We start from the raw sequence: 14,480 nt of genomic DNA, 5'->3' as shown, positions 1-14,480 counted from the left end.
ATTTTACACTCTGTTATTTAATGATCATTAAATGTTTCTGTCGCGTCCAGCGGTGAATTAAAAACACGCAGGACGCTGCGCGCGAGCCGCTTCCGGTGCTGGGGCTCAGCCGCCATGTTTGTTTCTCAGCTCAAGGGTTAAAAAGAGCTGAGACGGAACTACACAAGCGCTTTCAAACACTATTCACATATTACCCACTCATTATTATGTCAAACATTCCACGCTTATGATCAGTGTTACTTGGAAAGAAGAAAGGAAATAAGTCAGTACACACAGTGGTGCTTGAAAGTTTGTGAACCCTTTAGAATTTTCTATATTTCTGCATAAATATGACCAAAAACATCATCAGGTTTTCACACAAGTCCGAAAAGAGAACCCAGTTAAACAAATGAGACAAAAATATTATACTTGGTCATTTATTTATTGAGGAAAATGATCCAGTATTACATATCTGTGAGTGGCAAAAGTATGTGAACCTCTAGGATTAGCAGCTAATTTCTCATCTCATCTCATCTCATCTCATCTCATCATCTCTAGCCGCTTTATCCTGTTCTACAGGGTCTCACACACTCACATTCACACCTACGGTCAATTTAGAGTCACCAGTTAACCTAACCTGCACGTCTTTGGACTGTCGGGGAAACCGGAGCACCCGGAGGAAACCCACGCGGACACGGGGAGAACATGCAAACTCCGCACAGAAAGGCCCTCGCCGGCTACAGGGCTCGAACCCGGACCTTCTTGCTGTGAGGCGACAGCGCTAACCACTACACCACCGTGAAGAAAGATATAAAAATAAATTTAAAATGCAATAATCAAAACATCTCATCTCATTATCTCTAGCCGCTTTATCCTGTTCTACAGGGTCGCGGGCAAGCTGGAGCCTATCCCAGCTGACTACGGGCGAAAGGCGGGGTACACCCTGGACAAGTCGCCAGGTCATCACAGGGCTGACGCATAGACACAGACAACCATTCACACTCACATTCACACCTACGCTCAATTTAGAGTCACCAGTTAACCTAACCTGCACGTCTTTGGACTGTGGGGGAAACCGGAGCACCCGGAGGAAACCCACGCGGACACGGGGAGAACATGCAAACTCCGCACAGAAAGGCCCTCGCCGGCTACGGGGCTCGAACCCGGACCTTCTTGCTGTGAGGCGACAGCGCTAACCACTACACCACCGTGCCGCCCCATAATCAAAACATCGCATAAATAAACAGAATAGCGTAGCCACAAGGCAGTAACATAACAATGTAAAGGATTAGGAAGAAGTAAATACCTTATCAAATCCTATCCCTCTATACCACCGCTAATTAAGCGTCACTTTCCGCCATAATAAACTATATATACCAAAGAAAACATACCAACATGGTATAATATCGACCAAATCAAATCATATATACAAATACTTATGTTACGCATATATACACACATACAATACATATATACAGTACATACATACAGGGTGCGATTTGTCAAAAAACCAGAAGGGGGGATGTTGTTGTTTTTTTTGTTTTTTTTTAATCATGAAACGTCACAAAATTAAGGTAACAATAGGCTAACAGCTCAATAACATCCGATGATATCAAATGAATAACACTAAATGAAAACGAACACATCTTCCTATCTCTCTGACTAAATACACGAACACTAACACACAACAAAGTTCGCATTGCTTGTCGCGTTGCTGTGATGTTTCTCTCCCTCCGGATTAAATGGACAGTGACTCGAAAATCACTAAAATACATGAATACTAAATGAACAGTTTGCTCTGATGGCGCAGTTCATGTGGCCTTTTCTGCTTTCCTGTCGGTGCGCTATCCGCCGCGTTTCACCCTTCTTTAATCCACATTTCTGCGAATTTCTCAGCAGGGAAGGAACGCACGTCTGGCCCATTGACAGCGAGGAAAAGAAGGCTGTCAGTGTGGATACATTCATTCTGTTGCGCTCATCAGTAAGGATGTGATTCATGGCGCTAAATCCATGTTCACACTCTGGATATTGTTATTATCTACAATGTATCGATTTGCTGGGGACGTTCGTGAACATCAAAGCTGCCACTTCGGGTCATTTTGAAAGTGAGTGCAATGTAGACCATAGAAAACTGTGTCACAACATGCCTGTCATGTCAACTTTTTTTTTTGGTTTTTTGTTTTATTGACGGGGTTGTCCCAGAGGATTTTTTTTTCAGCAGAGATAAAAACCAGAGGGGGGGATGATCCCCACCATCCTCCCCAGCAAATCGCACCCAGGATACATATACACATACCTATAACTATAAGGTACACAGACACCCATAATATCATAATTATACATATATATACACACACAATACTCATTATGATATATATATCCGTACGTACCCATACCCACATATATACACTTATATTATCAATAGAATGTTATTGTAATTCCTCCTCCCTATACCTCATAAAGATCTGTTCCTTATACCTTTTTTTTGAACTGGTTTATAGTTGTACATTTCATGAGCTCACAATCAGGTGTGAGTGGGCACCCTGTTTTATTTAAAGAACAGGGATCTATCAAAGTCTGATCTTCACAACACATGTTTGTGGAAGTGTATCATGGCACGAACAAAGGAGATTTCTGAGGACCTCAGAAAAAGCGTTGTTGATGCTCATCAGGCTGGAAAAGGTTACAAAACCATCTCTAAAGAGTTTGGACTCCACCAATCCACAGTCAGACAGATTGTGTACAAATGGAGGAAATTCAAGACCATTGTTATCCTCCCCAGGAGTGGTCGACCAACAAAGATCACTCCAAGAGCAAGGCGTGTAATAGTCGGTGAGGTCACAAAGGACCCCAGGGTAACTTCAAAGCAACTGAAGGCCTCTCTCACATTGGCTAATGTTCATGAGTCCACCATCAGGAGAACACTGAACAACAATGGTGTGCATGGCAGGATTGCAAGGAGAAAGCCACTGGTCTTCAAAAAGAACATTGCTGCTTGTCTGCAGTTTACTGTTTTGTAGATGGATGAGACCAAAATAGAACTTTTTGGTTTAAATGAGAAGCGTTATGTTTGGAGAAAGGAAAACACTGCATTCCAGCATAAGAACCTTATCCCATCTGTGAAACATGGTGGTGGTAGTATCATGGTTTGAGCCTGTTTTGCTGCATCTGGGCCAGGATGGCTTGCCTTCATTGATGGAACAATGAATTCTGAATGATACCAGCGAATTCTAAAGGAAAATGTCAGGACATCTGTCCATGAACTGAATCTCAAGAGATGGTGGGTCATGCAGCAAGACAACGACCCTAAGCACACAAGTCATTCTACCAAAGAATGGTTAAAGAAGAATAAAGTTAATGTTTTGGAATGGCCAAGTCAAAGTCCTGACCTTAATCCAATCAAAATGTTGTGGAAGGACCTGAAGCGAGCAGTTCATGTGAGGAAACCCACCAACATCCCAGAGTTGAAGTTGTTCTGTACGGAGGAATGGGCTAAAATTCCTCCAAGCCGGTGTGCAGGACTGATCAACAGTTACCGGGAATGTTTAGTTGCAGTTATTGCTGCACAAGGGGGTCACACCAGATACTGAAAGCAAAGGTTCACATACTTTTGCCACTCACAGATATGTAATATTGGATCATTTTCCTCAATAAATAAATGACCAAGTATAATATTTTTGTCTCATTTGTTTAACTAGGTTCTCTTTATCTACTTTTAGGACTTGTGTGAAAATCTAATGATGTTTTAGGTCATATTTATGCAGAAATATAGAAAATTATGAAGGGTTCACAAACTTTCAAGCACCACTGTAAATACATGTGGCACAGTAGGTAGTGTTATCACCTCACAGCTCCACCCTTGATCCTAAGATAGGATTACTGCCCTCTCAGTAAATAAAATATATTATTATACATACAGGACACTTTCTCCATGGAACAAAAACGTGTTCTATTCCCTTCTAACAGGATCCATTCATTTGGTTTGATAGCATGCAATATTGTTCGCATATCGCTTATCCTACATGTACACATGGTTAAAATGGCTCTTGTGCAATATACCTACTTACTTGTGCAACACTACCTGGGTAATACTGGTAATAATACCTGTGCAATACTTACAAGTGCAATTCCACTTTCGTTATACACTTATGTTAACTGTATAGCTGCAAACCTGTTATCTGTAGCTGCTTTATCCTGTTCTACAGGGTCGCAGGCAAGCTGGAGCCTATCCCAGCTGACTACGGGCGAAAGGCGGGGTACACCCTGGACAAGTTGCCAGGTCATCACAGGGCTGACACATAGACACAGACAACCATTCACACTCACATTCACACCTACGCTCAATTTAGAGTCACCAGTTAACCTAACCTGCATGTCTTTGGACTGTGGGGGAAACCGGAGCACCCGGAGGAAACCCACGCGGACACGGGGAGAACATGCAAACTCTGCACAGAAAGGCTCTCGCCGGCCACAGGGCTCGAACCCGGACCTTCTTGCTGTGAGGCGACCGTGCTAACCACTTACATATGCCACTCAACGCCAGCCAATATTATTTAATTATTGTACCTTTATTGGTACAACGGATTGTCAGTGGATCAGTACACTCTAAGGTACTTATTTGTACCCTTTATATACTGCTTGAAAACATATATGTACCTTTTTGACCCTAAAAAGCGACGCTGTTACCTTGAGGTCCAATAATGAGCCCTAGGGGGTACATCAGTGTAGACTGTACCCTCGGGGACAGAAATGGACTCCTACTGTACCCCTATTTCTGACAGTGAGTTTTGTCTGGAGTTTCACATGTTTTCATCATGTCTGCAGGGGTTTCCTGTGGGTTCTCAGGTTTCCTCCAACCTCCCTAAAAGATTATTCCATCTATCCTGGTTGGAGTCATGGATATCAGGACAGGAAAACACCCTGGATGAGACTCCAGTCTGTCACAGGACATCATGCACACATTGAGGCAATATATTTATCTTAGCTAAGTCATCTGCTGGAGTTCACAGAGTAAACCCACTGGGACATGGGGGAGCATGCGAAACGTCACACTAACTGGAACCCCAGCTCAGTGACCTTGGAAATGTGAGGTGGTGACACTACCTTCTGCACCACACATGTATTTACTTATGTATATACTTATTTACTTATAAATCAAAGTGGTCAAACTGCCAACTTTTATTTCACGTGAAATGGAAATCAACGGAATTTCAGCTAAGTTCCTGAATGAGCATTTATACAAAACTCAAAGTCAAATTGTGCCAACACATTTCAAAGTCAGTAGAAATGCAGTGTTTCATAATTTCGTGACTCACTCTAACAGCAGTGAATTACTTTTCTGAGCAGATACAACTACTGTATATATTTGCTAGCTAACTATGAAAAAAAAAGTTATATCTAGCTAACCCTCCAACCCTTCATTCGTCACCAGAACACACTTTATCCTGGTCAGGGTCGAGGTGGATCCAGAGCCATTTTTCACAATGCTTCCCCAGCAATCCATCACAGCTGATCTAACATCTGATATGAAATAGTTTTACAATTGTATCACTGCACACATTGTTCATACTTCCATTATTAAATGCATGTTAAAACATTATCAGCATAGATGTTTTGATATAGCGGTGACTTTTGAATAAGCTCCAAAGTAAATACTATACGTATATATGTTCTCTTAATGTTCCTTACTACACTGCATGCACCACGGCTGATGTGTCATACCCTGTAATGGTTAAATATTGCATGCCAACCTGAGGTCTAACCTGCAGCCAGGAAGTATCATCTGGAAACCGTGAAAAGCGGATCTTGGAAAGTAAACATCACATGCTCTCAGCCTGTTTTCAGGATGTGAGCACAGGTTGAGGTTTCTTCTCTGAGCTAGGGATGCTCTTTTGCAGGTGCCTTGTTAAAAAATATATATAAAGATCCTTTATTCAAAAATCTGTTGAGGTGTTAGCTCACATTCAAACTTAATCAGGAGCATGAATAGTGTTTAATAACTGAAGATTCTGCACAGGACCAAAGTAGAAATTTTAGAGAATACAGTATAATGTTCGAGATCATTTCCAGTTGACACTGATGGAGCTGATTATGCATCAGTTTAAAGCAAATGAGTTTAGTTTGGATTTTTTTCTTGACGAGTAATTTACATTGAATCAACATCCGTGTACACAATAATGCAAACTTATATATATACACTACCGTTCAAAAGTTTGGGGTCACTTTGAAATGTCCTTATTTTTGAAAGAAAAGCACTGTTCTTTTCAATGAAGATCACTTTAAACTAATCAGAAATCCACTCTATGCATTGCTAATGTGGTAAATGACTATTCTAGCTGCAAATGTCTGGTTTTTGGTGCAATATCTCCATAGGTGTATAGAGGCCCATTTCCAGCAACTCTCACTCCAGTGTTCTAATGGTACAATGTGTTTGCTCATTGCCTCAGAAGGCTAATGGATGATTAGAAAACCCTTGTACAATCATGTTAGCACAGCTGAAAACAGTTGAGCTCTTTAGAGAAGCTATAAAACTGACCTTCCTTTGAGCAGATTGAGTTTCTGGAGCATCACATTTGTGGGGTCAATTAAATGCTCAAAATGGCCAGAAAAATGTCTTGACTATATTTTCTATTCATTTTACAACTTATGGTGGTAAATAAAAGTGTGACTTTTCATGGAAAACACAAAATTGTCTGGGTGACCCCAAACTTTTGAACAGTAACTTCTTGTCTGATGGATGGGTAATCTGAAAATCTCATCTCATCTCATTATCTCTAGCCGCTTTATCCTTCTACAGGGTCGCAGGCAAGCTGGAGCCCATCCCAGCTGACTACGGGCGAAAGGCGGGGTACACCCTGGACAAGTCGCCAGGTCATCACAGGGCTGACACATAGACACAGACAACCATTCACACTCACATTCACACCTACGGTCAATTTAGAGTCACCAGTTAACCTAACCTGCATGTCTTTGGACTGTGGGGGAAACCGGAGCACCCGGAGGAAACCCACGCGGACACGGGGAGAACATGCAAACTCCACACAGAAAGGCCCTCGCCGGCCCCGGGGCTCGAACCCAGGACCTTCTTGCTGTGAGGCGACAGCGCTAACCACTACACCACCGTGCCACCCTAATCTGAAAATATTCATTAAAAAAAAGAAAGTAAAGTTAAAAAAAAAATCTGGAGAGAACCAATCCATTTATATATGTAAAAAAAGACTGCATGTGTAATCTGATTACTTTTATTTAAAAGGGAAAAAAATAAGTAAATAAAAAATACAGTGTGTCTAGCAGATGGGTGATGGGTAATGTGACCACTTTTATTGAACAGAAAAATAAATACAAATAAAAATATACAACTTATTGTCTAGTGTGTGGGGAATCTGAGAGGTGATTAAAAAAAAAGTAAAAATGTCCAGTGGTCGGGTAGTTTAGACCATTTTTTATTTCACAGGAAAAAAAAGAAAAATGACTCCTTGAAAATTGATAAATTAACGTCTTGTAACCTGATGGGTAATTAATTAATTTTTTTAAAGGCAAAAATACAACTTGCCCATTATACAGGTAATCTGATCACTTTTATTGAAAAAAAAAATCACAACTTTGTAATGGCTGGGTAATCTGTGTACATTTATTAAAAAAAATACAACAACAACAACAACAACAAAAAGACGAGGAAACCAACTTGATGATGAACGCAGACTTCACTGCAGTGATCCGTACAGGTGCTTTCCTAAGAAAGAGTGATTTCAGTGTGATCACTGCAGCCACTAAACTGCTTTTTACTGTATATTTGTGCTGACTGGAAGTGGAGTGATGATACATTCAAGAGTTTGGCTATGATTTAATTCAGACACACTAACCTAAAAGTCTGAAGAGCAGTGAAAGTGATATTGCGTAGTGTATACTCTTTTACAGGTGAGCAGCAGTCATTTTTAACGCAGCTACAGAGATCACTCATCTATTACAGCGGCTATAAGGCAGAGCGTAAACACCACCAGAAGCCTGGTTCATCCAGTCCTGGTCTCCTCGTCTCCGCTGCTCCTGCGCCTGCTTCTCTGCATAGAGGACGAGTAAAGCCGAAACCTGCTCCTGGTCTTTAAACGGGTTGGGCCTGTAGCTGGTCCGGAGCCAAGCACGATACTGCCAGATGGAGAGGTGGAAAGAAAGAGGAAAAGGTAATAATATCTTTATGAAGTTCGTGTAAAAGTTGTCTGTGTTTTAATCAGTACGTCGACTTCTGTCACGTTTGAAAAATGTCAGTAGAGGCATGAAGAACAAGTAGAAAAACTGACACAGCCAAAGCTTAGGAAGATGTATGGCAGGTTCTCAAAGGTTTTCGGAAAAACTTGCGTCATGAGTTCCTTATAAAACTGCACAGTAGTGTACTTAAGAGAAATAAAAGGATGAACAATTCATACTGACCTGGTTGAAACAGGAAATACACGGATACCGATCAGCCAGAACATTAAAAACACTGACAGGTGAAGTGAATAACATTGATTATCTCATTACAGTGGCACCTGTTAAGAGGTGGGATATACAGTATTAAGCAGCAAGAAAGAGAACAGTCAGTTCTTGAAGTTGATGTGTTGGAGGCAGGAAAAATGGGCAAGTGTAAGGATCTGAGCCAAATTGTGATGGTGAGACGCAGGGTTTTTTCTAGAAAAATTTAGTATGAGGGCGCTCACCATGGCGAGGGAGCGAAGCGGGGGGGGGGGATGGTGCCGGTTGTCCCCCCCCCACCGTGCAAAGCCTTTGAAAAATGCTCCAATGGGACATTCTGAGTATCTGAGAGGGAAATTGTAACAAATTGTCTGTCAACATTGAAAAAGAAAGAAGTAATCTTCTTCTGCCCCGGACAGTCTTTGGCTTTCTTCCATTTTGTGCCGCAGGATGACATCTTTAAATGCCCAAGTGTCAACAAAAACAACTCGCGAACTACTTCTGTCAAAAGCTCCCGCGCAGGTGGGTGAAAGGTCATTCAGTCTCGAGAAATCTCACTCTACAAGTCAGCTGACCTTGTATGTAACCCATGTCAAATCTCGCGAGAGCAGCCGCGACAAGTAAACAACTAAACATGGCGCCTCAGTCTGGAAAACGCCAATTCGGATTGTTTTTGCACCGTCTGGCGGTGTATCTACTATGATTGGAATATTTTTGGAGCAATTATAACGTATTTGATGATCAGACACATTGTCACGTAGTGTTGTTGGGATGTTTTCACGGAGTTGGTAAGGGGGCGCACGCCGAGAGTAAGAGGGCGCAGCGCCCCTGTTCCCCCGTTTAGACGAAAGCCTGGTGAGACGACTGGATCGTGTGCGGTATGCAGTGGTTAGTACCGAACAAAAGTGGTCCAAAGAACAACCGATGAACCGGCGACAGGGTCATGGGTGTTGAAGGCTAGCCCATATGGTCCAATCCCATAGAGGAGCTATTGTAACACAAACTGCTGAAAAAGTTCATGCTGACTAAAACAGAAAGGTGTCAGGAGTAACTTTTTCAGCAGCTTGCGCTCCAGTGGCTCTTCTGTTCTTCTGGATTGGACCATATGGGCTAGCCTTCATACTGTACCCTACGCGAATCAATGAGCCTTCGACCCTGTCACCGGTTGTCCTTTGGATCCTTGGAGCACTTTTGGTACGGTAGGTACTAACCATTACATACCGGGAACATCCTACAAGATCCTGCACAGATCACGTTGTGTGATGAAGTTGTTGCGGAGTTGCATGTTACAGCAAAACAGACATAAGCATCATCGGTTCAGTTTGAAATCAAAATGTCCGCCGTGCTCCTGCTCTGCCATGTCATCATCAAAACACAGACGAGCGCTTACACACTATATATAGATGATAGCAGTCAGCGCTCAAAGTTTTATTATGTTTAAATGCCTGAATATGCAACAGAAGAACGGAAATGAATCAGAGGTTTCGGCAACAATGATAGCCTGAACAGACGGCAGCGGAGTGAAGAGATTGATGATGACGATGAGGCGAGTAATTTATACCTCAGCTCATGTGAGACAGACTGATGTGGATGATAAGGATGATTCACAAAACTCATTCCTGCTGTAAGCTTGTTATAATCTGGTTATAAATGTCAACATAGCTGTAGCAGATAGAGGTATAAACACACAGTACCAGTCAAAAGTTTGGACACGCCTTCTAATTCAATTTTTTTTCTTTATTTTTATTGATTAAACATCACGTCATGTCTTAAAGTAATGATGGATGTCGTTTCTCTTTATTTACTTGAACACTTCTTGATATAATATGAATTACTACAATTGTGGATGGAATAGGGCTATGTTATTATTTGTATTTTTATTATTTACTATTTACTGTTTGATGATTTCAAACGCATTAAGAAGGTAAGAAACTCGTCCACTAATTACCTTTTGACGAGGCACCTGTTAACTGAAAAGAATTCCACGTAACGACCTCACGAAGCTGGTTAAGATAACGCCAATAGTGTGCAAAGCGTCATCAAGGGAAACGCTGGATACTTTGAAGAAACTAAAATATAATTTTTTCTGTTTACCACAAAATTCCATATATGTTATTTCATTGGGCGGCACGGTGGTGTAGTGGTTAGCGCTGTCGCCTCACAGCAAGAAGGTCCGGGTTCGAGCCCTGTGGCCGGCGACGGCCTTTCTGTGCGGAGTTTGCATGTTCTCCCCGTGTCCGCGTGGGTTTCCTCCGGGTGCTCCGGTTTCCCCCACAGTCCAAAGACATGCAGGTTAGGTTAACTGGTGACTCTAAATTGACCGTAGGTGTGAATGTGAGTGTGAATGGTTGTCTGTGTCTATGTGTCAGCCCTGTGATGACCTGGTGACTTGTCCAGGGTGAACCCCGCCTTTCGCCCGTAGTCAGCTGGGATAGGCTCCAGCTCGCCTGCGACCCTGTAGAACAGGATAAAGCGGCTAGAGATAATGAGATGAGTAGAGTAGGGGTGTAAAAACTTTTGACTGCTACGGTATATAGTCCAAAATGTCTAATTTGAACATGTTAAGGATTTTCTCAGTCCACCATGCAATTATATGCCTCTACTTCATCCTTCAAAGTTGGTTTAAATGACCAGGTCACTTAATAATAATAATAATAATAATAATAATAATAATAATAATAATAAATTATTTATATAGCACCTTTCATACATTTGAAATGGCACTCAAGGTGCTTTACAGGACAGATATAAAAGACACAAATGGTATATACAAATAAATGACATAACACGAGAGTTTTACTGCGAAATACACCACTCGTATTTTTCATCCGAACTCCATCCGGGACATGGAGAACCAAAACCATGACATAAATCTCTATACGTCATTTACGAGGAAATCGATGAATCATTTTGATAAATTTGGGGACTTTTTTTTTGTGAATCTGTCGATATATTAAAAAGAAAATCACATGTCGGCTTGAAGATGTGAAGTTGTTTATCTTCTCGTGTTGAAAAACTCTCATTTTTCATACGAAATACTTTGCGGATCTGAATGACGTATTTAAATAACATTGGTTGGCTTGTTTTCGCGGTACTGAACAAGTCGAAGACGAGTAGCTGAAAGGAATATATACTGTAGCTCTTTCAAAATTCTCTCAAAATCCAACATATTTGACGAAGCAAACCTGGCGGCCATGCTTGTTTGTTTACAAATTGTCCCACTCGCTCGCTGGCGTGGAAGTTTTACGTCTCTGAAGGTGTCACGTCATGTTGTCTTGGCAACCAACCATGCGATATCGTAAAAACCATATTCAACGCTCATTGTCCATTGGGTAGAGTGATGTAATACACGTCGGATAAGCGATACGCTGACAATATTGCATGCTGTCAAACCAAATGAATGAAACCCGCTAGAAGGGAATAGAACGTGTGTTTTTATTCTACGGAAAAAGTGTCCTGTACGTATGGATAATAATTCCTGATATTTCATTCCGATGACATCACTCACAGTGTTTTCCCGCTGACTTGTCAAAATGGTGAACCGGTTCAAAGTTAAAATTCTTTTGATTAACTTGTGTATTTCTTTTTTTTTTGTGGATGTGTCCAGACAATATACAGTGCTGAGCGTAAATGAGTGCACCCCCTTTGAAAAGTAACATTTTAAACAATATCTCGATGAACACAAACAATTTCCAGAATGTTGACAAGACAAAATTTAATATAACATCTGTTTAACTTATAACGTGAAAGTAAGGTTAATAATATAACTTAGATTACAAATTTTTCAGTTTTACTCAAATTAGGGTGGTGCAAAAATGAGTACACCCCACAACAAAAACTACGACATCTAGTACTTTGTATGGCCGCCATGATTTTTAATGACGGCACCAAGTCTTCTAGGCATGGAATGAACAAGTTGGCGACATTTTGCAACATCAATCTTTTTCCATTCTTCAACAACGACCTCTTTTAGTGACTGGATGCTGGATGGAGAGTGATGCTCAACTTGTCTCTTCAGAATTCCCCGTAGGTGTTCGATTGGGTTCAGATCAGGAGACATACTTGGCCACTGAATCACTTTCACTCTGTTCTTCTTCAGAAATCCAACAGTGGCCTTAGATGTGTGTTTAGTCATGTTGGAAAAGTGCACGACAACCAAGGGCACGGAGTGATGGTAGCATCTTCTCTTTCAGTACAGAGCAATACATCTGTGAATTCATGATGCCTTCAGTGAAATGCAGCTCCCCGACACCAGCAGCCCCACATAAGGACACTGCCACCACCATGTTTCACTGTAGGCACCATGCATTTTTCTTTGTATTCCTCACCTTTGCGACGCCATACAGTTTTGAAGCCATCAGTTCCAAAAACATTTATCTTGGTCTCATCACTCCAGAGTATAGAGTCCCAGTAGTCTTCATCTTTGTCAGCATGGGCCCTGGCAAACTCTAGGCGGACTTTTTTGTGCCTGGGCTTTAGGAGAGGCTTCTTTCGTAGACGGCATCCATGCATGCCATTCCTCTGCAGTGTACGCCGTATTGTGTCACGGGAAATAGTCACCCCGGTTTGGCTTTCTACTTCTTTAGATAACTGCAGTGAACTTGCATGCTGATTTTCTTCAACCCTTCTCATCAGAAGCATTCCTGTCGAGGTGTTAACTTCCGTGGACGACCTGGACGTCTCTGTGAGATGGTTGCAGTTCCATCTTTCTTAAATTTTTGGACCACTTTTGCTACAGTATTCTGACTGATAAGTAAAGCTTTGCTGATCTTCTTGTAGCCTTCACCTTTGTGTTGGAAAGAAATTATTTTCTTTGGGGAATTCTGAAGAGACAAGTTGAGCATCACTCTCCATCCAGCATCCAGTCACTAAAAGAGGTCATTGTTGAAGAATGGAAAAAGATTGATGTTGCAAAATGTCACCAACTTGTTCATTCCATGCCTAGAAGACTTGGTGCCGTCATTAAAAATCATGGAGGCCATACAAAGTACTAGATGTAGTCGTTTTTGTTGTGGGGTGTACTCATTTTTGCACCACCCTAATTTGAGTAAAACTGAAAAATGTGTAATCTAAGTTATATTATTAACTTTACTTTCACGTTATAAGTTAAACAGATGTTATATTAAACGTTGTCTTGTCGACATTTTGGAAATTGTTTGTGTTCATTGAGATATTGTTTAAAATGTTACTTTTCAAAGGGGTGCACTCATTGTACATTCACTACTCGAAGATAAACTTCATGTCTTTGCGCAACCGTGTAATATTCTCTATATAATATATAATCTTAGCTTTTATTATTATTATTATTATAATTATTATTATTATAATTTTAAACGGGCGGCACGGTGGTGTAGTGGTTAGCGCTGTCGCCTCACAGCAAGAAGGTCCGGGTTCGAGCCCCGTGGCCGGCGAGGGCCTTTCTGTGCGGAGTTTGCATGTTCTCCCCGTGTCCGCGTGGGTTTCCTCCGGGTGCTCCGGTTTCCCCCACAGTCCAAAGACATGCAGGTTAGGTTAACTGGTGACTCTAAATTGAGCGTAGGTGTGAATGTGAGTGTGAATGGTTGTCTGTGTCTATGTGTCAGCCCTGTGATGACCTGGCGACTTGTCCAGGGTGTACCCCGCCTTTCGCCCGTAGTCAGCTGGGATAGGCTCCAGCTTGCCTGCGACCCTGTAGAAGGATAAAGCGGCTAGAGATAATGAGATGAGATGAGATGAGATTTCTTCCAGATCTTTTCAAGTTTAATCCATCAAAGACGTGATTTGGAACATTATTTGACATTCAGAGATGTACATATTAAAGTGATTTATTATTACAAGACTTAAAAAGAAGTCATAAAACTATATAGTCAGTTGTAAAGGAAGCAGGCAGCCAGTGGAGTGAAGCTAAAGCTGATCTAATATCATCTGGTTGGTCTGCTTTTTTTTTTTTGCTTTTTTTTGTAGCTGATGGGAAGTCAGTAATTAACATTACTGACATTCATTAGTTCTCAAGAAACTATCTGCTCACACAGTCAGGCTTCTCCACTCTTTGTCTGAGCGTTACGCTGAATGTTATG

At 41.5% G+C, this 14,480-nt stretch overlaps 1 protein-coding gene across 1 annotated transcript in view; it reads right to left on the bottom strand.

Moving 5' to 3' along the window:
• Nucleotides 1-7,204: 7,204 nt before the first annotated feature.
• Nucleotides 7,205-14,480, bottom strand: part of dusp22a (dual specificity phosphatase 22a) — a 76,589-nt gene continuing 69,313 nt past the window's right edge. Inside the window, exon 7 of the mRNA XM_060923227.1 lies at nucleotides 7,205-8,121. Within this exon, the coding sequence (XP_060779210.1) occupies nucleotides 7,936-8,121 (186 nt within the window). The 3' untranslated portion in view covers nucleotides 7,205-7,935. The remainder of the gene's footprint in view (nucleotides 8,122-14,480) is intronic.

This window comes from Neoarius graeffei, chromosome 6, assembly GCF_027579695.1.
Source record: "Neoarius graeffei isolate fNeoGra1 chromosome 6, fNeoGra1.pri, whole genome shotgun sequence".
In the NCBI taxonomy this organism is placed as follows: Eukaryota; Metazoa; Chordata; class Actinopteri; order Siluriformes; family Ariidae; genus Neoarius; species Neoarius graeffei.
This window is presented reverse-complemented; position numbering and strand designations above follow the sequence as displayed.